We start from the raw sequence: 27,835 nt of genomic DNA on the forward strand, positions 1-27,835 counted from the left end.
TCAACATTCTTTCAGTTTTTGTGTGGATCTCCTCCCACTGAGACAAAGCCCCATGAACACTTGAATATATTCACATGCTTTAGAGGCATACCCCAGGTGCACCCCTCCCCCCACATCTCCTTATCACCAACGCCCCGCAATCAGTGCTCTTCCCCTGCCACAGTTGTGACCCTTCTGCAATACAAAAACAAAGCCAAAAATAACCAAATAAAACTGCAGTCACCCCTCGGGCTGAAGTGTGGTTTGCTGGCCTGGCTGGGGAGCAGCCGCGGCAGGCCAAGCCGCTGCCCCCATAATAGGGTGGCTGGTCGGACTCACCGCCACCCCTGAAGGGAGCTCGGCATGGGCGCAGAGTGCCCTCGGGTCTCCCCTTCTCGGCGGCCATGCTTCTGCGGCCGCCCCTCCTCCCGGATGGCGCCGCACGATGCCTGTGGGGCGGCACCCTTCTTCTTCTTTCTCCCTGCGCAGGCGCAGGGCGGAAAATTCCAGTCTGCCCTTTTCCCCTCCCCCGACAGCAACAACAGCCAGGCGTGGGCGGGAAACTCAAGTCTGCCCTCCACCCCAGCAACAGCAGCCACCAATCACTAAACCCTGCCCCTTCCCCCAGCAACAGCGACAGCCAATCCCTAACCACCACCCCTCCCCCATCCAGTACCGCCCACTGACCTTTCGCCGGCAACCAATCAGAACAGGGCGTGGCTTCGACCAATCAGCCTTCCCCAGCCCCTATGAAACTGTTGCCTCTCCCTCAATAAAGTGGACTTGTGTGTTTACCTTGTCTCCGCGGTAGTTTTTCTGCCGTGCGCCCTCCAGTCCTGAGAGCCCCCGACAAGGGCCTGGCCTCCCTTGTCCCCAGTTTGTCGCCTGCTTCTCCGGGCGACCCCTTCGTCACCTGCTTCGCCAGGCGACCCCTTCGTCGCCAGCTTCGCCAGGCGACCCCGTCAACCGAACCGCGCAACCCCTTGTGAGACCGATCCCTCGTCTGCTGCCGGACCGACCCCTCGTCCCAAGTGGGACTGACCCCTCGTCCCAAGTGGGACCGACCCCTCGTCCCAAGCGGGACCGACCCCTCGTCCAGAGCTGGACCGACCCCTCGTCCGCAGCCAGACCCCACCTCTACCGACCGAGCAAGCCGCCGCAAAAACTAATAAGAAAATAAAATAACTATAAAAAATAACAAAATACAAAAATAAAAAACAATTTAAAAAAATAAATTTTTATTCATTGTGTTTTCCTTCACTTTAAGTCTATTCTCTTATGTAGTGACAATTTCATCTCTTGTTCCCCCAATGTCTTATTTTTTTTTTCATTTTATCTTCAACGAAGCTTTAGTTTACAGAAAAGTCATATAGAAAATATAGGGGATTCCCACACATCCAACACCCTCCCCCTCTTCCTCTATCCCCTATTAATAACATTTTACATGTGGATGGTACATTTACATCTACAAATATTGAAGCATTGCTATTAACCATGGTCAATGGTTTACATTATGATTTACATTTTAACTGTAAACTTTTATATAGGTTTTGACAAAATTTAAAATTGCTTGTATCCATTATTACAACATAGGCAGAACAATTCCAATGTCCTTAAAATGCCTTATGCAAAATTGCTTGTATCCATTATTACAACATACGCAGAACAATTCCAATGTCCTTAAAATGCCTTATGTTTCATTTATTCTATTCTTACTCTCCACTCAGAACCCATGATAACCACTAAGTTTCATTTTTTAAAGAATAACATTCATAGTTACGTGCAATAATGCTGAGGACTTAATATTATTAAGTCTATTCTTATAGGTCTTATAAGTCTGTTCTTTTATTAGGCACTGCCTATGTTCTTGAAAGATTCTTGGCCCTCTAATTGAGAACATAGCATGACTCCCTGGGATGGGAGTTTAATATTTTCATGTTTATTATGTGGGTCTCTATGCACTGAGATAACACACTTTGGACAAATGTACTTTTCATTTGCCCCAGGTGTGCTCTATCCTGCATTTCCCCCAACCCCCAATGCCCTGCACCAGTAATCTTTCCCTGACATATTTGCTAAAAGAATATTCCCACCATTGTAGTTCCATGGATAGTCCAATCCAGCTTCCCCACCCTACTTCCCCTCATATTCCTGCACCATAGAATCCTATCACATCACTGTACCTACCATATCCATCCATTGCCTAACTACAGCCTTCCACTTTATCATAGATTTTGCCTATATTGTGCACTGACTCACCACCCTCTACTCCCACTCTGTCTCCTGATAGCCTACCTTCCAGACTCTAGGTCTGTGAATCTGCTCAAGTTGCATAAGTCATATCATTGAGGTCATGTAATATTTGTCCTTCAGTGCCTGGCTTGCTTGACTCAACATGAGGTCTTCAAGTTTCATCCATGTTATCCTGTGTTAATACTACATTCCTTCTTAAAGCTGAGTAATATTCCATTGTATGTATATACCACAGTTTGCTTATCCTTTCATCTGCGTTGGACACTTGGTTGCTTCCAACTTTTGGCAAAGTGAATAATGCCACTATGAACAGTGGTGCATATATCTGTTTGTGTTCCTGCTTGCAATTCTTCTGGGTATGTACCCAGCACTGGGATTGCTGGATCTATGGTAGTTCTATATTTAGCTTCCTGAGGAACCATCAATCTGTCCTTCACAATGGCGACACCATTCTACATTCCCACCAACAGTGGATAAGTATTCTCTTTCCTCCATATCCTCTCCAACACTTGTTGTCTTCCTTTTTTTTTAATAGTCACAAGTCTAATGAGTGTAAGATGACATCTCATTTTAGTTTGGATTTGCTTTTCCCTAATAGCTGACAATGTTGGGCATCTTTTCATATGCTTTTTAGCCATTTATATTTCTGCTTTGGAGAACTCTCTGTTCAAATCACTTGCTCATTTTTTAAATAGACCATGTGTCTTTCTATTTTTGAGATGTAGGATTTCTTTATACGCTGGTTATTTGGCCCCTACCAAATAGATGGTTACCAAATATTTTCTCCCATTGAGTAGGCTGCCTTTTCACATTCTTAACAAACTCTTTTGAAACACAAATTTTTATTTTGAGGAGGTCCCATCTTTTTTCTTTCATTGTTTGTGCTTTGGGTGCAGAGTTTGTGAAACCATTTCCTATTAAAAGAACTCATAGATACTTCCCTACATTATCTTCTAGGAGCTCTATGGTCTTGGCTCTTATATTTAGACCTTTGATCCACCTTGAATATACTGAGATATAAATACCAAATTGCACCCTTGTTTTTACTGATAGTTTGCAGAAGAAAAAGAATTTTCCAAAAGAAGATGAACACTATTTAAAATAAGAACTCTATAGAGTGTTATTCAAGAATACAGTATGGGCTCACTAAAATCAGAATGAGTAGGCTGGTATTAGACGGCACTCCAAAAAACTTTTCATATTTATTCTCATTCTCAAATATTGTCACTGCTACCTGTAAAAAAAACAAAGGAATTTCTACCTTCCACCCTTCTTTTTTTTTAATATACTTTTTAATTTTTTAAAGAAACTTGGATTACATAAATGACACACAGAAAATACAGGGAGTTCCCATATGCCCCACTTCCTATCCCTCCCACATTTTCCCACATAAACAATATCCTACATTAGTGTGATACATTTGCCACAATTGATGAACGCATCTTGGAGCATTGCCACTAAGCAATGATTATAGTTTACATCGTGATTTCCACTCTCTCCCACACATTTTTGCAAGTTATTGCAGGATATACAATGGTCTGTAGCTGTGATTGCAATGCCATTCAGGATAATTCCCAAGTTTTGAAAATGTCCCAAATTGATGCCTATTTATTCCTCTCCCTCCCCTCAGAACCTCCAGTGTCCACTGCCTCCCAATCCACAATAAAAGTTCTTCCATTGCTAGGGTCACACAAGTCCAGAAACAACTAACTGTAGGTCTACTCCAGTCCATCGTCCATTTCCCATCCCTGAGGATTCTGCCTTCCACCCTACTGAAGGCACTTAATGGCATATGCATTAGAGCCTTGGCCATCAGTTATCAACCATGAGTGTGGGAAACTGGATAGTGGTCCACATCCTAATCCTTGGAACCTGTGATTGTATTACTTTGCAGATGTGATTAAGTTAAGTATCTTGAGATAGAAAGATTATCCTACTTTACCCAGGTGGGCCCAGTGAAACCACAAGGGTCCTTGTACAAGGGAAGTAGGAGGATCAGAGTCAGTAGTACGAGATGTGATGAGAAATGCAAGAGGATGCAGTGAGGCGAATACAAGCAGCCTCCAGAAGATGAAAAAAAAACGAGGAGATGGATTCACCCTGAAGCCCCTAGAAGGAACACAGTCCTGCCATCATCCTGATTTTAGACTTCTGATGCCAGAGCTCTTAAGAGAATAAATCTGTGTTCTTTTAAGCTACTAAATTTGTGTTCATTTGTTACAGTAGCAACAGGAAGCAAATACAACTGCGATGATCCCAACCCTTCCCCAAAGAACATCCTGAGGGCTTTTAAAAACAGAAGTCTTATAATTTACTCTTGTATGTAAAATCCTTCATTAACTTACCATTTTCCTTAGGTTGAAGTCCACAAGCCTTATTATAAATTATGTATCATTTAGGATCTCTCTAAACTCTGCTTATGATACACCCACCTCCCTAATCTATAGCCACCCTGGGCTTCTCCATTCTCATTCTCATTCTCATTCTCACTCTCATTCTCATTCTCTATCTTGCTCTTCCTCCAGGACAACTCTGACCCCCTAGTCCAAGTTAAGGCCCTTCTCTGTGTTCCCATGGAACCCTGTATTTCCCTTTCCATATCATGCATCATAATTCAGTGTCTGTCTTCCCAATAAACTAAAATCTCCATGAGGTGCCTGACCCATAATATTTGCTCAATAAGTACTTGTTGAATAAATTAATAATTTGATTATATCTTGACCATTTTTAGAGCTATAAGTGAACTTCCAGAGGATAGTCTATTCCACTCCCTTCATTTTACAAATAAAGAATTGAAGCACCAAGTGGTGAAATAATTTACCAATGACTCACAGCCGGCTAATGAAAACTCTTCTAACTCTTAGTCCAACAATCTTTCCCTTTATCACGCAACAGCTGGCCATTGCATATCAACAACTTATCCAAAAGGAGGTAAAAGGTTCTGGAAAGAAGAAGGCGAGAGGATCCGAAAACCCTTGCTTCACAGTTTGGTAACTTTGACTTCCTATTTTCCTGGGAAATCAAAGCTTTTTCAGCTCTGTCCTGTGAATTTCATGGCTGGGAAATTTGTCTCCTACTTATTATAATTATAATGCCTCAACTGGAAGGAACAGTGGAGATTATACATAGACTGACAGTTTAAAACTATATTCCAGGGATCTCCAATGGTTCTGCATAGGCCTTCCACAAAAGATGTGAGGCAGTCCTCTTTTATGTGTTTCATATATTAATTTCCATATAAGTTTATATTTGAAAATAAAGGTTCTATTGCTCAATACTGTTTATAATCCACAACTTTAATACAATTTTCTAATTTTATGAATGAGGAAACTAAAACCCAGAAAAAGAAAGCAATTTGCCAGAGTGAGTGGCAAAGCTGGGGTTCAAATTGGGTTCTCCTGACTCCCAGTGTCCTGACCATGAAATTTCTTTTCATTCATTGATTCATCCCTTCATACACACACACGCGCACACACACACACACACAATACCATGAAAGTGAAGCAGGAGAGTGGAAGAATTGGCTCTTGTTAACAGTAAATTTTGTCTCCACATTTTCTCCACCCCAAGACTATAATTTTTGTCATCACTTTCTGGCTCTCACTTATTCAGTAGCCACCTGCTCTCTTTCCCTCTCCTTGCCTTCAGGAAAAGTTCTGTTCTTATCACTCATTGAAAACAGTAGCTCTTCATTTCCCTCTTTGAGGTGTAGGAACAGGGAGAGATTATGATTGAAACCTGAGTGCTCCTTGTGGAAAGAAAGTTGTTACCTCTGGAAAATGGATTTCAGACTTCAGTAAAGGAGACGCTTTATTGAGGGGAGGGATGTGATAGCAGGAAAATATGTTTCCCAAAGCCCTGATACCTCTCTACATGTGTGGCCACCCATTATATTTACGAAAAAGTTAACATAACATGTCTTAGACACATAAGCACAGATCTATTTCTCCAAACACAGATTCACACTTAAAATCAAGAAAGGGAAATCTGAAGTTCTGGTAAGGAAAAAATAGCTGAAAATCAGAGCAGTGAGCGGTTACTGAAGTCCTGTGGCTAAGGGACTTTCTGAGCCAAATATTGACCTAATAGCAGGTTACTAGGGCTTTAAAGACTGGAAGAGAGGGTCCAGGCCTCTGGTCCTGTGTACGAAATATAAAGATAGCTAGAACTGTGCTGAGAGTCAAAAGGTCATGCCTCAGCCATGAACTGGAGTTTAGAAAATCTCTATCCACTTGCCTGTGGAAAACTGCTAGGACGATTGCCATCTTTCAAGAAATATCAGAACCCTACAACTGTGTTGGTATCGTGGTAAAGTCTTAGTTCATATTGACCTCTAACCAAGAAATTCACTTAAATACTGGTCCAGATAAGTGTAAAGCCTCAGAGGCAAAGCTAAAACTGTCTTAGAGCGACAATTCCACAAACCAGAGCAAACCGGTCTCCCACAACAAATAACCCCAGGGTAAAGGAGTTCAAGAGTCATAAATTACAAAACCGCAATAAGAAAACAAATCCCCAAGAGGAAGTGTCAGCAGAAAGAACAAATGGGAAAATTTGTACAACATGACCTGCATATAACCAGCTTTTCTTTAAAAATATAGTAAAATATCACTGTCCTAGCTTTCAGTTGAAGTGAGTAGTTGTAATTTTACAGGCTCATGAACCATCATGCTGGAAAGAACCTTGATAAACCCTCTTATTTTATAGGTGGGGAAACAGAGACTCAGAGATGGGAAGTGAATTGTCTAAGGTCACCAGGAAGTTAGTGGCAGAAATAGGAATAGAATCTAAGTCTCCAAATTCCCAGTCTTGTGTTACTTTTACTATTCCATGATACACAAATTTCCCAAGGTGGAAATTAAAGATCTAGCTTCGAGAGAGCACCTGGAGGAAAGACAGAAAAAGTTATCCAGAACTAGGGAAAATGGCTCTAGCTCTTATTAGCAAACCTCAGATTTGGTTCTTTGATAACTGGGAATCTCAAATGCCCCCTTCTATTTATCCTTTGCACAATGACAACCTATTCCTTTTTCGTATTCTTCCCCCACACTCCCTAGTCTTTCTCCTGACAGCATGATGGAAGTGCTACTTGAATTGGGGCAGGTCAGGTCAGTGATGGTTTCTCCTTCTTCCTCAACCTCTGCCTCCATTTCCAGTTAAGCCCTGGATGTGGAGAAAGGTTAGGAAAAGGGAAAGGGAAGGATGAGAGTGGACAGTAGACAGTTTTAAGCTAGCTTCACTAGCTGCAGGTATCTGGCAAGGATAGGGAACAAGGTGGAATCTGGAAGTACATATAGGTTTAATACTGTAGGGCCTGAGCCTTATGCTTCAGATCACCCAAAGTTAAAAAAGGTAAAATCTCTTGGCACATAAAAGCACTCCCTCTGGGCTTTTATAATTTATTTATTATGTTAAGATACAGGATTCATACCATCCCAAGTGATACAATTATAAAGCAGAAAACCAAATTTCATTTGCAATTAGAAATACAAATATCACAAGCTAGACTGAGGATAAGGGCTCACATATATTGAAGTAAATTAAAACAAGATTCCTATATTAATGTTGCTTGAGCTTGAATATTCATTCCCAATTAGTCATGACCTGCTTTTCTAGAGAAATGTTAGAGAACTGTTGTAATTTTTGTCTACTTATTTACATGCTTATTCATGTAAATAGTGATTTAAAAATCTACTATGTTACCAGATACTGTGCAAGATCCCAGTGATACTACAGTCCCAAGACCGAATCCAGTCCCCACCTGATTTTGTAAATGAAGTTTTGCTGCAACACAGCCATGCTCATTCATTTACATTTCATCTACTTTAGAACTACAGCAGCGGAGTGATGACAGAGACCACCAATTGGTTGCAAAGTCTAAAATGTGAATAGCTGGCCACTTACAGAAAAAGTTTGTTGACTCATTCTAAAAAAGTCTAGAATGAATTTTTTGACAAAGCAAACAATCTCTCCTAGCATATCTATGTCTTTAATTCAAATGGTATTGTTACCAGATTCTTTTTCTTAAAGAGCTGCATGGCTTTGGTTAGGATATTAGAAAATAATATCTGATAGTCCTTTTTGAATGAGTATTTCTCCCCACACTGCCAACTGGACCATCCAGGGAAAACCAAGCTCCTGAATGCTCTAAACTGCCCTTTCTCTTTCTCTCATTCCCCTCCTGAAGGGATTGAACTACAGAATCAATCTGAAGGCTGCAAAAATAAGCTCAACAAAGCTGAAAGTTAAGATGCATTGCATTCCTTGCCTCCTGTGGACTTTCACATGGACAAGTGCAATAAATCCTCTTAGCAACCTCATTTGCTGCACAGAGGTATTTGATATTGTTTGTGTTTCACAGTTGAGGAGATGGAAGCTTAGAGAGGCTGGCAACAGAACTTGTTCAAAGTCATATAAGGAGGCAAAAAGTCACCATATTTTAATTCTGAGATCTCTATCTCAGATCCATTTTCATCAGTCTAACACTTGAGATATTTTGCTTAACTGCTTTATACAAAGCAGAACCAAAGTTTAGAGATGGAGTAAACATACAACCCATTCCATTCTTTAGAAATTCTGAGTCAACATATGTGCTTTTAATTTCATAGTCAAATCAACAAGAAACAAAAGAGAAAATAGGAACATTTCAGTGGAGGACCAGAAGCTACCAATTCCACATAATTTTGTGATGGAAGAACCACTTCACCTAACAAACTTACCTTCATCTTAACCTATTATTTCAAGTATAAAGAAAAACAGGGATAATCTTTACTTTATCTCAGCTTAAAGTCCATCTGATTATCCCATGTAGTAAAGATAAGAACCAGAACTATAAATCTCTTTGAAGAAAATATACAGACTGCATCTCAGGTCCTTGTGTTAGGCAATGGTTTCTTACACTTTACAGCCAAAGCATAAGCACCAAAAGAAAAAGTAGGTAAATAAGATCTCATGAAAATTAAAAACTTTTGTGTTTCAAATGACTTTATCATGGAAATAAAATGACAACCTACTCAATGAGAGAAAAAATTTGAAAACCACTTATCCAATAAAGGCTTAATATCCAGAATATATAAAGGAATCCTTTAACTTAACAACAAAAATACAATCCAATTTATTTTTAATGGACAAATACTTGAAGGACATCTCTTCAAAGAAGAAAGTACATGAAAAGACGCTCAACATCATTAGTCATCAGGGAAATGCAAATCAAAGCCATGAGAAACCATTTCACATCCATTAGAATGGCTGCTATTAAAAATAAAATTAGTGTTGGAAAGGATATGGAGAAATAGAAACACTCATTGTTGGTAACAATGTAAAATGGTGCAGCCACTGTGGAAGACAGTTTGGCAGTTCCTCAGAAAACTAAGTGCAGAACTACCAGATGACCCAGCAATCCCACTACTAGGTGTTTACCCAAGAGAATTGAAAGCAGGGGCTCAAACTGATATTTACATACCGATGTTCATAGTGGCATTATTCACTACTGCCAAAAGATGGAAGCAGCCCAAGTGTCCATCAACTAGTGAAATGGGTAAAGGAAATATGGTATATATACATAACGGAACAATATTCAAGTGGAATTGGTCCTGGTACATGAAACAACATGGATGAACCTCAATAAGACATCGTGTTGAGTAAACTAAGCCAGACATAAAAAGACAAATATTTTATGATCTAATATATTTGATATAATTGAAATAAGCAAACTCATAGAGTCAGAATCTAGCAAATAAGTTACCAGGGAATGGAGTAGGGATAGGGAATGGGAAGTTAAGGCTTAAAATGTACTGGATTACTGTTTATAATGATAAAAATGTTTTGGTATTGGATGATGGTGATCCTAGCACAATTTTGTTAATATAATTAATAGCATGAAATATATATCTGAATGTGGTTAAAAGGAGAAATGTTAGGTTGTACATATAGTAAAGGAAAAAAATAATTGTTTTAAGTACATGGAACTACACAAACGTGAACCCTAAATCAAACCATTGATTATAGTTAACAGTACAATTATAAAACTGTGCTTTCATCAATTGTAACAAATGTTCCATAGCAGTGAAAAGTGTTAATATCAGGGTGGTATATGGGAGTCCTATATTTTGTGCATGACTGTTCCGTAAACCCAAAATTTCTCTATTAAAAAAAAAAAACACAAGTGGGATTGAACGTTAGACAGTTTTGTGTTACCTAATAATGAAACAGGAATAAATATAAGAAATCTGCCAGCACTTAAACCGGAGAGATCAAATGCTACTCGGCCACTTCTTTTGCTCAAACCCTCCTCAAAGAGGAAGTCACACGACAGGAAAGAAGTGATGAGATATGAGAAATTAGGGCATAATAGAAATTCCACTGTGTTTCCCATCCTGTTGTGTGCAAAGCCCTTTATGTTAACCCATTTTTAGCAGAAGGAGAATGCAAGAGGCACTTTTCAGATCTGGGTGATGCCCTTGGGAAACCTGAAGAAAGATGAGGGGGGGAAATGGGTTGGTCCTAACTCTTCAGTCTCTAAACTAAACTCTGTGAGCTTAGTTTGGAGAGTAAATGAGAAAAAAAGCCAGGAAGGGAAGGAGCAGCTGCAGGGGCTAACCCTGTCTCCCAGGCTCCTTTGAAATAGCCTTAAAATTTGCAGTGGCTACTTCAAAAATGGCATTTATAACAGTGGCTGACACATAATAGATGCTCAATAAATATTTACATAATGGATGGATGAAATACATTTCAATTAGAATGTCCTAAAGAACTGCCAACAATACTGAAGCAACTCAGAGCTCAGTGTAAATTAATAGTGTTTGATTAATAATGTCTGCCAGGGCATGGAATGACAGAGTGGTTGCCTAAATACTGTCTTTCCTTCAGGGATTTCCTTCTTCTTTAGTGTAGGGGAAGCATCATCTTAAATAATAGGCTTATGTACTCTAAACTAAATATGGAAATGGAAAAGAGCAGAAAAGGAGTAGTTGGTAAAGTGAAAAAGATCGAGGGAAATTGGAAAGAAGAGAGAAAGAAAAAGAGGACTATTAGAGAAAAGAAATAAATCAGCATAGGATTGCCAAATTCTGGCCTAACTTTCAAAGAGAATATACAGCATTTCCCATAGGACTTCTGTGTTTACCCTCAAGATTAACAGGAATCAAGAAACCACTATGTTCTTATGTTTTTGTGGCCAGGACACAGACATTTCTGATGGGAAGAACAGTCTCTGAGAGGAAGGAGATGCTAACAAAGCAACTCTCAAAGCATCAGGTTAGGAATCAACTGTTCAGAAAAGACGATATTACCCCTTCATAAACTGACATCGTTTAGATTTTACATAATAAAATTTGTTCCATAGTCTATGTAAGTCATAATTTTCTGAATCAATTGTGCATCAATTTTCACACTGGTCTCATAGATTCCTGTTAAAATATGAAGAAACAGCATCCAGACTTTCTTCCCTATTTTCGGCTGCAGGTGAAATGCAGAAACAGGAAACACCTGGGCTAGCCCCAAGCCCACACAGAACTGAATCTCAGCTGTTAATCATGGTCTGGTCTGGCTCTGCATGAGATGGTGCTGGTAACATCTGCTCATACTGAGAAAGCAAACAGACATGTGACTTCCCCTTTGCCTCTTTTTTTGAGGAAGTGAAATGGATTGCTCTTCTGCAGTGCAAATGCATACATTTTGTGGAAAAGATTTTTTGGTTTTAGAGACTGGAGTCTAGATTTTATACTCAGGCCCTTACTTGCCGAGTTTGGCCATCTGGAGAGTTTATGTAATTCCATACGCATTTCAATTAAAAAAAAAAAAAGTACAGAAAATTGCTGGTGAGCAGAATGAAGCAGGAAAGGTGTGGGTGAAACACATTGGTCAACCTCTTGCCCTGACTTCCTCCTACCTGACCATTAGGAGCAGCATTTCCTGCTGTTGGCATGCAAATTTAAGGTGAGCCAAAATTCTTATCATTTTCACTACTTCTTTTATTGTTTCTCCATGAAATGAAAAGAGGATTTCCTTGAACATAGCAATCTTTTGCATAGGTTTTGGATTGATTCTGGCATCTCACAATGCATTTCTTTTGTTTTTCTAAATGTATATCTGTTGGTTATTTTCCTGTAGTACAAAAGTGAGGAAAAACCATTAGCCAACCCTATGTTTGGTACATAGAAGGTTCCCAATAAAATTTGTTAAATGACTAAAGATATGCTCATTATTAAAATCCAGAAAGTACAGAAAAGTGGAAAAATGTTAAATGATTCATAAAACCTACTACTCAGATAAAATTACCATCAATCTGTAGATGTATATTCCTCTAGCCACGTATATTTGTACATAGTTGAGATCATGCTGAATGTATATCTTGCTTTTTTCACTTGATGATATGAGAATTTTTCATGTTATTAAAATTATTTGGAAATATAAGGGCTGCAAAATATTTTGTCATATGGATGTAATATAATTTCACTATATTGGGTCATCAGCTGTTTTTGTAATTGAGGGTTAATAATTAACAAGTGATTTTGATTATGAATCATTATATAGATTTTTTTCTCTTATTTTTCCTTTATATTATAGAATAGCCAAAACTTAATAACTGAAATTACTGAAACTGGCTAGATCAGCCTCACCTTTGTTTATGGCTATTTAAAAACCAGGCTCACCTTTGTGTATACTTACTATTGTGACTGTAACCATTCCACTGAACCCTGCTTGAATCCATAAAAACCCTAAACTCCTCAAAATCGGGGAAGGCGGATTTGAGACAACCCATCCATTATTGTCCACTGGCATTAATAAACCTGCTTTCTCTCATAACCATCACGGTGTGGACTCCAATTCATCTGCTCCAAGCAAGGACCCAGAGGGACACTTGTCTCTTGCTAGCAGAGTTTGTCATTAACTTATTAGAGCAAAACCCCCTCCTTGAGCTGTACTCCTTGTAAATCATTGGATAGTGCTTGTCCAAAGAGGGTTGGAGCATTTTTAAATTCTTTTGTAAGCCAGTCACTGAAGGACAAATATTACATGACCTCACTGATATGACTTAAGCCTATTGAGCAGACTCACAGAGCTGGAGTTTGGAAGATAGGGTATCAGGAGACAGAAAGGGATTAGACCATGGTGAGCCAATGCTATACAGGGGTAAAACCTGTGATAAGGTGGAAGGGGGTGGTTTGGCAGTGGAAGGGGGTGATAGTAGAACAGTGATGTGATTGGAGTCGACAGTGCTAGAATGTGAGGGTGAGTAGGGTGGGGGGCTTGGGTTGAACTATCCGTGGAACTGGGGGAAGGGCTGGAGGAAGGAACAGGTGAACTCTGAGAATTTGTAGGTCTGTGGTTAAAACTACAACGGTGGGAATGTTCGTTTGGCAAATATGGCAGGAGAGGGTTTCTGGTGCAGGGCATTGAGGGTTGAGGAAATATGTGGTATAAGACACCCCTGCGAAATGCTTTTATGGATTATGAAAGTGTTCCTCTTGTCATATTGTATTATCTCAGTGGGTGGAGACCCACATAATAAGCAAGAAAATATTAAACTCTCATCCTAAGGAGTCCTGCTGTGTTCTCAATTAGAGGGGCAATAATCTCTCAAAAACATAGGCAGTACCTAATAAAAGAAAATAGACCAATATATTAACTCCTCTTTATTAATGCATGTAACTGTGAACCTTCAAAAATGGAAACTTAGCGGTTACCATAGGTTGCAAGGCAAGTGGGAGGGAAGAGCAGATGGGATATAGGGCATATTTAGGGCACTGAAATTATTCTACATGATCTTGCAATGACTGACACAGGCCCTTATACATTTTGTCAAAACCTGCAAACGTGTGTGGTGCAAAATGTAAACCATAATGTAAATCATTGACTGTGGTTAAACAATTCTTCAATGTATGTTCATTAATTGTAACAAATTTGCCATACTGATTTACGATGTTATTAATAGGGAAAATGTGAAGGGAGAGGGGGTGGGGGCATATGAGAATCCCCTGTATTTTCTAGGTGACTTTTCAGTAACCTAAAGCTTCTTTGAAAATAAAGTGAAAAAAATAAGACACTTGGGGAACATACAAAAGAAATTGTCACTGTACATAAAAGATAACAGATCTTAAAGTGATGAAAGACACAATATAAAAAAATTTTTGGTGTTTTATTTCTTATTTTTATTTTTTTAATTTGTTTTTACTATTTTTTTTACTTTGTTTTGGCAGAGGTTTTAGATTTTAGAAGGATAGCAACTGTGGCAGGGGAGGATCACTGATTGTGGATTGTTGGTATGGGTAGGGGTGCACCTGGGCATGCCTCTATGGAATATAAATGTGTTCAGTTGGACATGGGGTGTTGTCTCAGTGGGAGGAAACCCACACAATATCCAAAAGAATATTAAATCCCCATTCTGGGGAGTCCTGATACAGTCTTTAATAGAGTGGCAAAGAATTCTTCGAGAATATGGGCAGTACCTTAGAAAAGACAGACCAATATGCCAAGCCCTTGATACTAATGCTTGTACTTATGAATCTCATTATTGTGAAATTGAAGCTTAGCCTAGTAATACATATTGCCTAAAAGTTACCTCCTGAAAGCTTCCTTGCTCAAATGTTGCCTCTCTCTAAACTAGAATTAGCATATGAATGCACTAACTTCCCTACCCTGCCCAGCCCCCCATGTGGGACATGACTCCCAGGAAAAAGCATCCCTGACACTGAGGGATTATTGCCAAGTGCCAAATAGCAATGCATTTGGGAAAAGACCTTGGTCAAAAGGGGGAACATTAAATGCAAATAAGTTTTTATGGCTGAGAGGTTTCAAATTGTGTTGGGAGGACTTTCCAAAGGTTACACTTATCCATGATTCAGGAGGATCTCACTGACTTCCATAGTAAAAAGTGCTTCAAATGGGAGGGGGTGGGCTCTCCTAAGGACTAAAGAGACATCTAGAACACTGCAGGCAGGGCAGACAATCCCAGAAATTTGGAACCCTGTCAGTGGGCCTTACCTTGGAATATAAAATAACCTACCCCCCACACAATTTATCAGAGTTAGACTCATTTATAATTTTCCTACACTTGGCTCTTATGCCCCTTTTATTTGAACCTAATGCACTAGACCCATTAAATATATGTCACAGAAACTTAAACCTTCTGGGTGTTCATTTACTCATTGGGCCCTGAATCTCAGCAGTGTGCAGCTAACACCTACTCTCCAGTTCATCAAACTCACCCTAGAAAAGAATGATAATGGACAATGCCCATCAAAAAAACAAAAACAGAATATCCACAACTGCAAGCAAGACAGTTCCATCCATCTGCCCCATGGGATCTAAGTACCCTTTCAATTGGAAGCAGGGTAAGCATCACCATCCCCAAATCCTCAAGATTGAGAAGTGAACGAACAGAAGAGGGGAGTGGGAATGCAAATATGGACTAAAGAAGACTTATTATTATTCTAGCAATGGAAGAATTTGTAACACTGATATAAAGGCAGTGGTCAGTAGAGGTTCTGAAGGAAGGGAGAAGGAAAAATAGGTGGAACATGGGGCATTTTGTGGACATTGGAATTGGTATGTATGATATTGCAATGATGAATACAGGTTACACATTTTGTCAAAACCTATGAAATTGTGTGAGGCAAAATGTAAACCATAATGTAAATTATAGGCCATGGTTAATAGCAATGCTTCAATATGTATTCATCAATTGTAATAAGTGTACCACACTAATGAAAGAAGTAGTTAATGGGGGAAATTGTGGGAGGGGGTGGGGCTGAGGTATATAGGAATCCCCTGTATTTTTTATGTAACTTTTCTGTAATCTAAAAATTCTTTATAAAGTTAAAAAAAAAAAACCTTAAAAACAACAACAACAACAACAACAAAAAAACTCTGTGGCAACACAGTCCAACAATACTGTTGTTTTATCCCAGTATTGGCATGTTACCACTTAAGAGCAAAAACCTTTTGTGACTCTATTTCTAATGGAATGCAATAGCAAGCATCTTTTAAATCTGGGATGATGAACCAGGTACAAGCATCAGTTACATTAAAGAGGAGTATATAGGGATTGGGTATTATTGGATAAACGTTTTCTACTACTTGATTGATTCTCCAATTCATCTTCAGGGTCTTCCTTCATTTTCAATTGTCTGCTTTTATAAAACTGAAATTGAAGGCGATAGCAAAATAAATAATTAATTTTAAAAATGGGTGTTGAGAGATAAAAGAACACTCTATTGTCTATATTCACTTTTCTTATATCCTCATTGCACACTCTATTGTCTATATTCACTTTTCTTATATCCTCATTGCACAAGAGTGAGATCTCAACAGGTTCTAGTGAGGGGAAAGTAAAAGGTAAGAAATTGTTCGCATGTTTCCAAAACAGTGTAGATAAGACAATGTTCTGATTTCCATGAACCAGCACTAAAAAAGTTTAAACAGAAGAGTGTCAGTATTTCAACAGGCTTATTGGAAGTATTCAAGGGCATTCAATTTCAATTTTTCTAATTCTGGGCTTACTCTACTGAGCTATAAATTTATAATCAACTGATTTATAAATTAACCAGAACATCCTGGGCAGAAGTTTGGTTCTCAATCTAAGTATAGCTTCCACTATGAATTAATAATTTGGACACTGGCTCATAAATTAGTCCCTTGTGGGTGTATGATGTACATCAGTTCCCTGAAGCATGCTAACTGTGGCATGAGTAGATAAATTTGCATTTTTGTAAATCCTAGGTGTTCTGTAAAAACCCTAGTTAATAATAACTAGTGAAGCTCAGTCTGTGAAGCTAGGCAACTGGCCACATTCTTTCTAATGACACCCCTCAGCTTGCATCAGTGACAATTGGAGGGAATTTAATTCCTTGGAAACTTTTTTTCTGGGACATATCCAGGTGTTGTGATATGTGTGAAATGAAACATGACTTTTAGTCTCAGCACTCCAGCTGGTTAATGATATGATTTTTGGAGCCATTAAAGTGCAGTTGGAAGTTTCATTAACTCCTCTGGATTCCATAGCTACCACTAAATGTACTAAAATGCATCCTAATTGTCCCAAAGAATTAGAAGAGCTGGACTTCCATCAGTGGACTTGGAATTGTTTCTAAATTGTAGGATCTAACAGACCTGGAATAAGTACCAGAAGGAAATACATGAAAATAAGTTCTCCTACAGATATAACAAATGCATTTTTGTTTAAAAATTTTTTGAATTATGAAGAGTCATATTATTTTTTAATGTAGCTACACTGATTACAAGCACTTAACCATGAAATGAAAAATTAAACATACATCAGCAGGTACCAATCCTATTGCCAGCTATACATGCAAGATGTATAAGTTTATATACACATACCCACATATTAGCTCTGCTCTTTGGTCACTGTCTAATTTTGATAAATCAAAATCTAGTGATAGTGTGGATTTTCTCTTTGCTTGAACATTACAACTTTAAAATAAACAACAGCATGGGATGGGCTATTCAGACTGAAGTAAACAGAATAGAGCAAACAGAATCCTCTGCAGGCCCCTCCAGCTCTGCCCCAGATAAGAAATCTCCAAAGCCATGACTATTAGGATTTACAGTAATGAAATCTCACAGGACTCATGAACAAGATTTTCATCCTTTATGTGTGAACAACTTTCACTTTCAGGTAAATGGAAACCCAGGCCCTTGGCCTTCATCTACAACTAGCTAGTTATAACAGAGGCAGTAGTATCTTGGCTAGAGTGATGTCACCATTCAGTCCTCCATTTCCAGTAAAAGGGAACTGGTATCTGAGTCTCAGGCTACAGCAGTTATGCAAAATTTGGAGTATCAGATCCAAGACAGCAAACCAAAAGCAAAACCAGAGTGCAAAGAGGCAGGAGGGGGAGGGTAGGAGAGGAGGAGGGAGCCCAGAGAAAAGTTGGTTTAGCTGGCAGAAACCAGAGTGCTCCCATGGGGAAAGTGATAACCATGCATGATGGCACTTTTTTGGAATGTCCACTACTGCTGCAGAGTGACTGGGGAGGGGCTCAGGCAGGGCAGTTAGGGTAGTTAACTATTCAGGGCATAGGGCTATGTTTCCATAATGAGTAAACATTATTTCAAAAGTCCTCGTGGACCTTAATATTCCTATGGACTCTCACTTCTCTATTTTGCAATTAGGTTAGATTACAAAGAGGAACTGGTGGCTTTAAGGGAACTGGTGAATTTTCTGGGTCAGCAGCTGCTTTCTTCCCCATCCATTCAGTTTGCTTAATGCTGGTATATGTCTGGGGCTATCTGAGCCATGAGCAGCTTCAGGGTTACCCTCCTTTTCTGGGCAGTGGCTGTATGGGCTAAAACAGACACACTTTTGGGAGAGACAGATGAGTCTGGATTTCAAAAATGCAAAAGTGCCTTGAACTTACCTGTTTTGGAAGTCTTACCTGGAGGAGGCTGGGATAATCTGCGGAATGTGGACATGGGACGGGTAATGGCCTTGACCTATTCCAACTGCAAGACCACAGAGGATGGACAGTACATCATCCCTGATGACATCTTCACCATTCCCCAGAAACAGAGCAATTTGGAGATGAACTCAGAAATCCTGGAATCCTGGGTGAATTACCAAAGCAGCACCTCCAACTCCATCAACTTGGAGCTCACCCTTTTTTCCAAGGTCAATGGCAAGTTCTCCTCTGAATTCCAAAGGATGAAGACTCTTCAAGTGAAGAACCAAGCAATAACTACCCGGGTTCAGGTAAGAAACCTGGTCTACACAGTCAAAATCAACCCAACTTCAGAACTAAGCTGGGGGTTTAGGAAGGAGCTCATGGACATCTCTGACCGTCTAGAGAACAACCAGACACGGATGGCCACCTACCTGGCAGAACTTCTGGTCCTCAACTATGGTACCCATGTCATTACCACTGTGGATGCTGGAGCTGCTCTCATTCAGGAGGACCATATCAGGGCCTCCTTCTTGCAGGACAGCCAGAGTAGCCACAGTGCTGTGACAGCATCTGCTGGAGTTACCTTCCTAAACATCATAAACTTCAAATTTGAAGGGAACTACACCTCACAGAATGCCTTTACCAAGAGCTACCTCTCCAACCGAACCAACTCCCTGGTGCAAAGCACTGGAGGAGTTCCTTTTTACCCAGGCATCACCCTCCAGGTTTGGCAGCAAGGCATCACCAACCACCTGGTGGCGATAGACCGAGCTGGCCTGCCTCTCCATTTCTTTGTCAACTCAGACATGCTGCCTGGTTTGCCAGGCCCTTTGGTGAAGAAGTTGTCTAAGACGGTGGAAGCTGCCGTGAGACGCTATTACATGTTCAATACCTACCCTGGATGCACGGATCTCAATTCACCCAACTTCAATTTCCAGGCCAACATGGATGATGGCTCCTGCGAGGGAAAAATGACCAACTTCTCCTTTGGAGGGGTTTATCAGGAGTGCACACAACTCTCAGGAAATGAGGCTATTCTCCTCTGCCAAAACTTGGAGCAGAAGAATCCACTCACTGGAGACTTTTCCTGCCCCTCTGGCTACTCTCCAATCCACCTGCTCTCCCAGATCCATGAGGAGGATTATAGCCACCTGGAGTGCCAGCGGAAGTGCACCCTCCTCATCTTCTGCAAGACAGTGTGTGAAGATGTGTTCCGGGTGGCAAAGGCTGAATTTAGGGCTTATTGGTGTGCAGCCAGCGGTCAAGTACCTGAAAACTCAGGACTGCTTTTTGGGGGCCTCTTCAGTGGTAAGAGCATAAATCCTCTAACAAATGCACAGTCATGCCCGGCTGGCTATTTTCCACTGAGACTCTTTGAAAGCCTCAAGGTATGTGCCTCTCAGGACTATGAGTTGGGATACAGGTTTTCAGTCCCCTTCGCGGGGTTCTTCAGCTGTGCGGTTGGGAACCCTTTGGTGGATTCTGCTATATCTGAAGATATAGGGGCACCTTCCCTGAAAAAGTGTCCCGGGGGCTTTAGCCAACACCTAGCACTCATCAGCGATGGATGCCAAGTGTCCTATTGTGTCAAAGCAGGGCTCTTTACCGGAGGGTCCCTGCCCCCTGTCAGGCTCCCACCTTACACTCGACCACCCCTCATGAGTCAGGCTGCCACCAACACTGTCATGGTGACCAATACTGAGACCACAAGCTCCTGGATTAAAGACTACAAGACCCATCAGTGGAGGCTGGGAGAGCCACTGGAGCTGCGCAGAGCCATGAAAAACATCCACGGGGAGAGCAGTGGTCTGTCGGGAGGGGCAGCAGCTGGGGTCACAGTGGGGGTCACCACCATCCTGGCGGCTGTCATCGCCCTGGCCATCTATGGCAGTCGGAAGTACAAGAAGAGGGAATACCAAGCAATTGAGGAAGAGAGGCAGAGTTTGGCTCCAGGCACTGCACAGGCGGGAGATGTCCCTGACAAAGAGCCAGAACAGAATCCAGCCTAAATCTCTGCTGGTAAGCTGTGTTTTTCTCCCATTCCTAGCCAGGGCTGCAAGCATGTCTCTTATCTCTCCCCTCTCTACTTCTGCCTTCCTGATTACTGATGTGGCAAGTGTGACAGAAAACAGGTATAACTTTGTGACTTCTTCTTTAGGTCTCTGGTCCAGGAAATTACCGGAGCTGCACAAAGTTGGGAGCGCAGGGAGCAGTTGTGACTTTTTAAACAAAAATCAGGCTGGGTACTAAAACATGAAAGGGGAGTGTCTTTTCTCAATGGACATAAAAAATTGTCCTCCCCTGAATGCATTCAGGTGACAAGAGGAGGGAGAGTGTTGGCATTTTGAGTCGGAGACTAGGCTTTTCATCTAAGGCCTGGAGTAGGTCATGAGCTACAAGAAGTTTTGCCTTTGAGCACTACCCTCCCACAGTTGTGTTTTGTTTAAAAAAAAAACAACAACAATTGTGTGGATTTCTTATTCCGTCAGGCTGACAGAGGCCCCAGAAGACACAGGCAGTCCAGTTTGGTCACTGCCTTTTAGCTTTGAGGGCCTTAATGTTGTGTCATCTCCTCTGGTCATCTCAGGGTCCCTCTTCTGGAAAAAAAGACAGTGTTTACACCAATCCCACTTCTTCCAACTTCTCTACATTTAATATTTACTTAGATCAGACCACTCTTGCACTTCTAACCATTGTCATAAAGTCCTCTGAAAACATTTTAACTTTCTATTAGGAGGTCAGGGTAGGAGGGATACTTGGGAGGAAAGGAGTAAGTGAAGAAAGGGTAAAACCTGGAAAAGATTCAGATGCTAGGGGAAATTGGAATTCTTACCCCCAACCAATAACCTGTTTTATTTTTCTTAGTTCAATAGAAATGAGGCACCTAAAAGGAGATGTAGATTTGGATAGCTCAAGCATTACAGTTTCATGTTCTATTTTATGAAATCACAATACCTTTCTCCTCCATGAGTAGCCCTCAACCCTCCTGTCCTTTTATTGATGCACATACACAAGCATGTGCCCCTCACATTCATACACACACACCAACACATATATCCACATGCACACACACACCTGGACACACACCTCACAGGCACACACACACACACCCTCCTCATAGGCACAAGTAACACACATACAGACACACACAGTTAAAATATCCCCCTAGAAATCTGCATTTTTCAGGGGAGGGGAGAATGCAAGAAGTCAGAGGAAACCCCCACCTAAGCATTACTTCTTCTCCAAAACCAAAACAAAGTTAAAAGCATCAGTTATGCGCCCTACCTTTCTTTTTCCCAGCAGAAAGGGGGCAGACAGGATCAGATCCATTTTTAAATGAAATGAAAAGGCATCCAGCACCACATATGAAGTATTTATTTCAGTTCTAGGCTGACTGCCCTGGGGCATCTAGCAGGATGCATACTCATCACCCAGCAATGTTTTAGGTTTTTTCCAATTTTAATACTAATCTCACCTAATTGTAATTACCAACGTGAATCTATTAATGTTGCTTCACAACGTTTTTAGAAATTATATATTTCCTCCCCAAATCAAATGCCATTAAGGAGTTACTTTCTATTTAGGGTAATTTGTTCTTCTCTCCTCATTAATGTTCACAATCAAGAGCTAACACTTAAAACAGCCCCTTCATCTGAGGAGCCTGAAGCATCCCAGCCTGTGTGGGAAGATGGGAACAATGATACTCATTCATCTTCAACTGAAATACAGAGAAGAAATGAATAACAGATTTTGAGCCCTGCTCTCCTGACTACCCAACCAGAGGCATTGATTTCTACAACCTCTTCCCTTAACCCTACCTCTTTAGAACTTTCAAGAACTGTACTAAATTGCTCTCCTAAACCTCTGGGTGTTTTGTGGGTATGTTTCAGCCAACTTAACCACTTTTCTACAATTACCAAGTTCCCCATGAATTCTTTGAAGATTACCAAGTTAGAAAGACAAATTATAGCCAAAGGCTCCCAAACTTTTAATGCACTAACTGCTTATTGAAATAAAAGTTCTCTGTAAACGTATGTTTCTACTAACAAAATTGAGCATAAGTATGCATTAAACTATATACTTAAGGAACCTTCTGTCTGACTGCTCATTTATATGAAATCAGAATGGGGGTGTGTAATTTACATCCACCAGGTCATTTTACAAAGTCTGAACTTTGTAAATACAGACTTTGTTCCCTGAGGCAGCGAACTGATGGCTCAGTTCCTGATTTCCTAGCTCAGGCTGGCATCTCTAGAAAACGGATCCTGGCTTCCAAGAAAACCAGACTCCAAAAGATTATGGGAAGGATGGGCTTTGCACTTGCGTTTTATTTTTGTGATCTCATTAGTGTTGGGATGATTAATACTAAACATTTATTTGGGGGAAAAAACAGCCTGTAAACCATTGAAACATGTGCTATATTGTAGTGAGGTGAAGAGATCTTTAAGAAGTGAAGATTTACTATGTTAAAGACTATCTTCCTCCACAGGTTTCTTTGCTTATATCTCCTGCCATGTGGTTTGTTTCTTTAGCAGAACAAGGAGTTAGCCATGTCCCTTGGTCAAATATGTGGGTGGAAAAGATGTGAGAAAGATATGGGACTTTCCCCAAGTCAGTGCAAGGGCTTGTGGGTTCTTGGGAGTTAACCCACATGCCTCACAAACAGGTGCACTGATCCACAAAAAGCAGAAGGTGAACAAAAAGTTGTGGTTGTTCATTTGCCATTTATTGTTCTGCACGTACACCTCAAGAGCACCAGGTGGCGATGTCCTCTCACACAGCAACACCAAGTACTTCAAAATGCACCACTTACAAACGGAACAATTTACATTAGGACATTCACCTGCCCACTCCCCAAAGTCCCCCCGCCCCCAAATGCCAATGCCCACAGACAAGGAAAGGGGGCAGGGTCCCTTTCTTGTACCACATAGGCCTTCCCAACTCTCTCATGCGCGTGTCGGTGCAGTAGCAGGGTGAGTACTCTTGACCAAGTATAAAACCACAGAGAAGTGCAAATTTTACAAAAAGGGAGAAGAATGAAAACACAAAGGCACATACCAACCACATATACACAATTCACCTCTTTAAGGATGAGCTTCTGGTAAGGTTTGTCTCCAACCCATGTGTCATGCCTGGAGACTCAGGAAGGAAGAAACTAGGCTGCTGGTGCTAAGACAATGAAAAGAAAGGCATATCACTCCCTCAAGGGCCAGGGGAACATGGCATGGCACCTGGCAGGGAAAACACCCCTGGCATCAAAGTAGGGGACACACAAAGCCACTACTGGCCAGGTTCCTGCTCAACCCAAGACTTTACCTTTCTAGGTTGGCACAAAAGAAAGGACAAAGGAATGCCCCACCTTGGCTGGCACAGTGTTAAAAGGGAAAATTCAACATCCCTTCGGACCAGAAAATTCCACGAGTGGCATGAGGATGAGGTAGCCCCTTCTGAATATCCTCAGTGAGGAGGAGAAACAGGGCAGACACAGTTGAAATCCTAGCAGGGGGAAGGCTTGAAGGTATGAAGACTAACTCTCCAAGTGCTATTGCCCCTGGTATGCTGACTGCCTTACACATTCTCAGGGCCCTCCTGCTGCTGCTCCAGGCCTTCCCCTTCTCTACTTCTACCTTCTCCCACCTGATGCAGAGAAATCACTCTCTCCCACACTGCCCGTTTCCAGTTGTCAAAGCAGGTCTTCTTTCTTTCCCCACCTCCCAGTGCCTCAGTTATGTTTCTCTACCTACCCACTCTCAGTCTGTTTTCTTGTGCCTGTGGACAAGAGGCCCAGCAATGTGCTGAAGGTGGAATGGTACTAGTCCTCCAATAAGGATAAAAGGATTCCAAGGAATCTCTTGGCTTCCCTGGTATTTGGTAACCTGGCAAAAGGAATGGGTTATGGTATTAAACACTACAGAGATGTTTCTTCCATTTAATTCAGTTGTTTCTTCCCTTCTATAGCCAGAAACTGCTGGTGAGATAAAATGGCCACCCATTGACAGAGGAAACTGGAACTAAGATGGCAGGAACAACTCCCCCTGTAAGAGCTCCCTCTGGTGGAAGTGACTTACATCCCTATTGCCTTTGGAAAGTGAGGGAAGGCTCAGCACCAGCAAGTCCCAAGAAATTAGATGATACCCATCAGGTGCGTTCATTGACAAATCCAACATCAAAAAGGCTGCAGGCCAAATAAGGAGCTGTGGGGTTGGCTCTCATGAAAGTTTGGCCTTTGCTTCTTACTTAAGTACCATTTTTCAAGGTTCTCTTTCATTCATTTTTTTCTAGCATCAAAGAACTTCCAAATATTATGAAATATATATGCATATATATATATATACGTCAAACCCCCAAAACTTGAGGTATATAAATTTAAATTAGTATCCAGAGGAACTTCCCCCAAACACACAGTTCAAAGAACCCACTTTCAAAGGGGAAATTGTGTTTGCCTTCTTGATCCCCTTTCTCTCCTCCCTAATGCCAATTCATTCCCTAATGGGAGTCAAAGACAAGAAGCATATTAGGAAGGGGACAGACAGGGTCTTAAGACACAACCCAGAAGCTGGTTGGACTTGACCATAATGTGGCCCCAACCCTATTAAGAATGAGCTCAAGATGCACCATCCATGTTCTTGGTCAATCTGTGATAGATGAGGGGAATGAAGGGCCCAGCACCTCCTCTAGGCTCTGATTTAGCAAATTTACATGGAGACAGATTGAATCCCTCATAGCAACAAGTCTGGATGGGGATGGGTTCTGATCCAATCTTGAAAGAAGACAGTCCAGCCCTCATGTCATCACATCTCCCCAAGCACAGGTCTCTCTCCATCAGGGTCCAAGTTTGCTATGGGATGGGTGGGCAAAGGAAAGTCAAGGGACCACAGCCTGGATGTTTGGTTCCCCATCAGAACCAGATGTTGACATCTTGCAAAACAGTACAGGAACAGGGCACTCCCCACCAACCCTGCCCAGTAGTGAACCCAAGCACATACACATACACACATACACAGATGGCACAGAGCCTAGTGTTGGCTCTACTCACAGTGACATAATGATATTCATGGAATCTCTGAGCTGGTCTGGTATGAGTCTGGAAGAAGACTATGGGTTCCTCTCCCTGAGGACATTCAGGTGGTAAGTGGGATGTAGGCTCTAGTCTAATCAGAGAGGAATTGGAAACAGCATCATGGGATGCCAGTCCAGAATCCCAGAGTCCATCCATCCACACAACAGGGCCAGATGCCTCTTTGGACAGGTCAAAGGTGTGAGGAGGAGGTGGGCCTCAGAGAAGCTAAGGACTATTAGGAGAGCTAAACATGCTCCTAGAGGCCTTTGCCTCTCTGACCCTCTCAGCAAAAAGTGCTTCCTTACCATATACCAAGGCATCTGATTTCTGATGTCACAGCAGTGTAGCGGTTCTTCCCTTTTGTCCCCTAACCTTGCACAGTGAGAGCTCCCTGCCTCCAGTGGAGGAGAGAAAAATGGAAACTCCACTCTCAAAGCAGAGTGGAAGCAGCAAGAAGCCAGCTAAGGCAATGACCTCAGGCTTCACAAGGCCAGGATATGGTGTGCCCATGCACCATCCATACCCCAAGTGTGCTGACCTAGCCCCCCTACTCTGGGGGTAGAGAAGAGATTCTTGCCTACCCAGCACCGAAAACTCCATGGGAACAGACCAAGGATGACCGTGAGCCCATGTTCCCTTTGTGTTGGATGAGGTTTATGAATGACTGATGTCACCTTATCTGGCTCCCCCTGTGTTTGGGAGGGTTGGGAGAGATGAAAAGGAGAGGAGGAGAGGTGAGGGAGTTGGGAGGGCATGGCATGAACTTCCACCTTGACTCTCCCCACTTCCTGTCCTGTGGTCCCCTCAGTCTCTCCCACCCTAAAGTTTCTCCAGCCTCAGTCCTTCTCCTGGGCAGCGCTTTCCTCAGAGATGCCCTGGGCGGCCAGTTCAGCTAGCACATTATCCAGGTAATTGGCATCTGGGTAGCCATGGCCAGTGAGATTGGAGCCAAATTCTGTCTTGTGATGGACCTCATTCCAGATGACAGTGTCAGACTCGCCGGTGGTGCTGGAGGTGCCAATGGCAAAGATGAGGCGGCGATCCCAAGCCACAAGCAGCAGCTTCAGAACCTAGGAGAGCAAATGCAGGAGACCAAAGGCAGACATTCAGTGTTGGTCAAAGACTACTTTTTAGATGGTATAAGGAAGAAGAGTCCTCCTAAGGCTCTTACTCCTTCTTGCATCATGATACCTATGATGATTAATTTCATGTACCAACTTGGCGAGGTTATGGTGTCTAGTTGTTTGGTCAAACACTGGCTTACTTGTTACTGTAAAGGTCATTCATAGATGGGACTTGCATCTACAATCTACAATCTGTTGATTGCATCTACAGTCAACAAAGGAGATTGCTCTCAGCAATGTGGTAAATTCCTCACCCAATCATTTGGAGTCTGGTAAGAACTGAAGATTTCAGAGGTCAGAAGAATTTCTGCCCCAACTTCAACACTGGCACTTGCCAGAATTTCCAGCCAACCAGCTTCCCCTGGGGAATTTGGAATAAAGACTTCAACATCACTTTATAAGAGTCTCCATCCAGTGGCCTGCCCTATGGAATTCAGACTTGCCAGCCCTCCCATCACATGAGCCAATTCACCTCTTAATATTTATATGCACGTGCACACACACACACACACACACACACACACACATATCCTGTTGGTTCTGTTTCTCTGGAGAACCCTTACCTAAGACAATACCCTAAGCAGCACAGTGGAATAAAAAGAGAATTGGACTTGGAGTCAAGCACTTACAGGTTGAGTCTTGCCTTTGCCACCAACTAACAGTGTGGCCTTGGACATGTTATTTCACTTCACCAAATTTTAATTTCCTTTTGTATAAAATGTTGATGGTATAATCTGCCTCTAAAGGTTATGAGTATTTTATAGGGCATTATGTGAAAAGTACTTTCAAAGCAGTGGCTGAGAAAACAAGGCAATAAATGTTAGCTACAAACATACTGACTGCATTGTTGAAGATATGATCTGGTATATTTCAATGTGCTCATGATCTGAGATCTTCTGAAGCTATTTTTAGCCCCTATCAGAACTATCTGAATGTGCTATTAACTTACCCACAGCTAAAGTGGTGAAATATTTCTCCAGTGACAAGGCTAAAGTGCTTTGATCTCCTTTAAACTA

At 41.5% G+C, this 27,835-nt stretch overlaps 2 protein-coding genes and 1 long non-coding RNA gene across 6 annotated transcripts in view; 2 read left to right on the top strand and 1 right to left on the bottom strand.

The window, feature by feature from the left end:
* Positions 1–11,869: 11,869 nt before the first annotated feature.
* The window catches only part of LOC131280004 (uncharacterized), a 62,048-nt gene continuing 46,082 nt past the window's right edge, over positions 11,870–27,835 (top strand). The window contains exon 1 of the long non-coding RNA XR_009187554.1: positions 11,870–12,168. This is a non-coding gene — a long non-coding RNA (uncharacterized lncRNA). The remainder of the gene's footprint in view (positions 12,169–27,835) is intronic.
* On the top strand, positions 18,409–27,650 carry MPEG1 (macrophage expressed 1). Of its 3 annotated transcripts, none has more exons than XM_012519940.4 (2): positions 18,409–20,654; positions 24,594–27,650. In XM_012519940.4, the coding sequence occupies exon 1, from the start codon at positions 18,491–18,493 to the stop codon at positions 20,642–20,644; it is 2,154 nt and encodes a 717-aa protein (XP_012375394.1). In that variant the 5' UTR covers positions 18,409–18,490; the 3' UTR covers positions 20,645–20,654; positions 24,594–27,650. The 3 variants fall into 3 exon arrangements, with proteins under 3 accessions (XP_012375394.1, XP_012375395.1, XP_004479303.1); XM_012519941.4 differs by lacking the exon at positions 24,594–27,650 and adding an exon at positions 22,220–22,350; XM_004479246.5 differs by lacking the exon at positions 24,594–27,650 and adding an exon at positions 22,261–22,724 and having other exon boundaries at positions 18,410–20,654.
* The window catches only part of DTX4 (deltex E3 ubiquitin ligase 4), a 32,649-nt gene continuing 28,153 nt past the window's right edge, over positions 23,340–27,835 (bottom strand). For both annotated transcript variants that reach the window (XM_004479244.5, XM_004479243.5), the window contains exon 9: positions 23,340–26,765. In XM_004479244.5, coding sequence (XP_004479301.2) covers positions 26,532–26,765 — 234 coding nt within the window. In that variant the 3' untranslated portion in view covers positions 23,340–26,531. The remainder of the gene's footprint in view (positions 26,766–27,835) is intronic.

Source organism: Dasypus novemcinctus, chromosome 10 (genome assembly GCF_030445035.2).
Source record: "Dasypus novemcinctus isolate mDasNov1 chromosome 10, mDasNov1.1.hap2, whole genome shotgun sequence".
Lineage (NCBI taxonomy): Eukaryota > Metazoa > Chordata > Mammalia > Cingulata > Dasypodidae > Dasypus > Dasypus novemcinctus.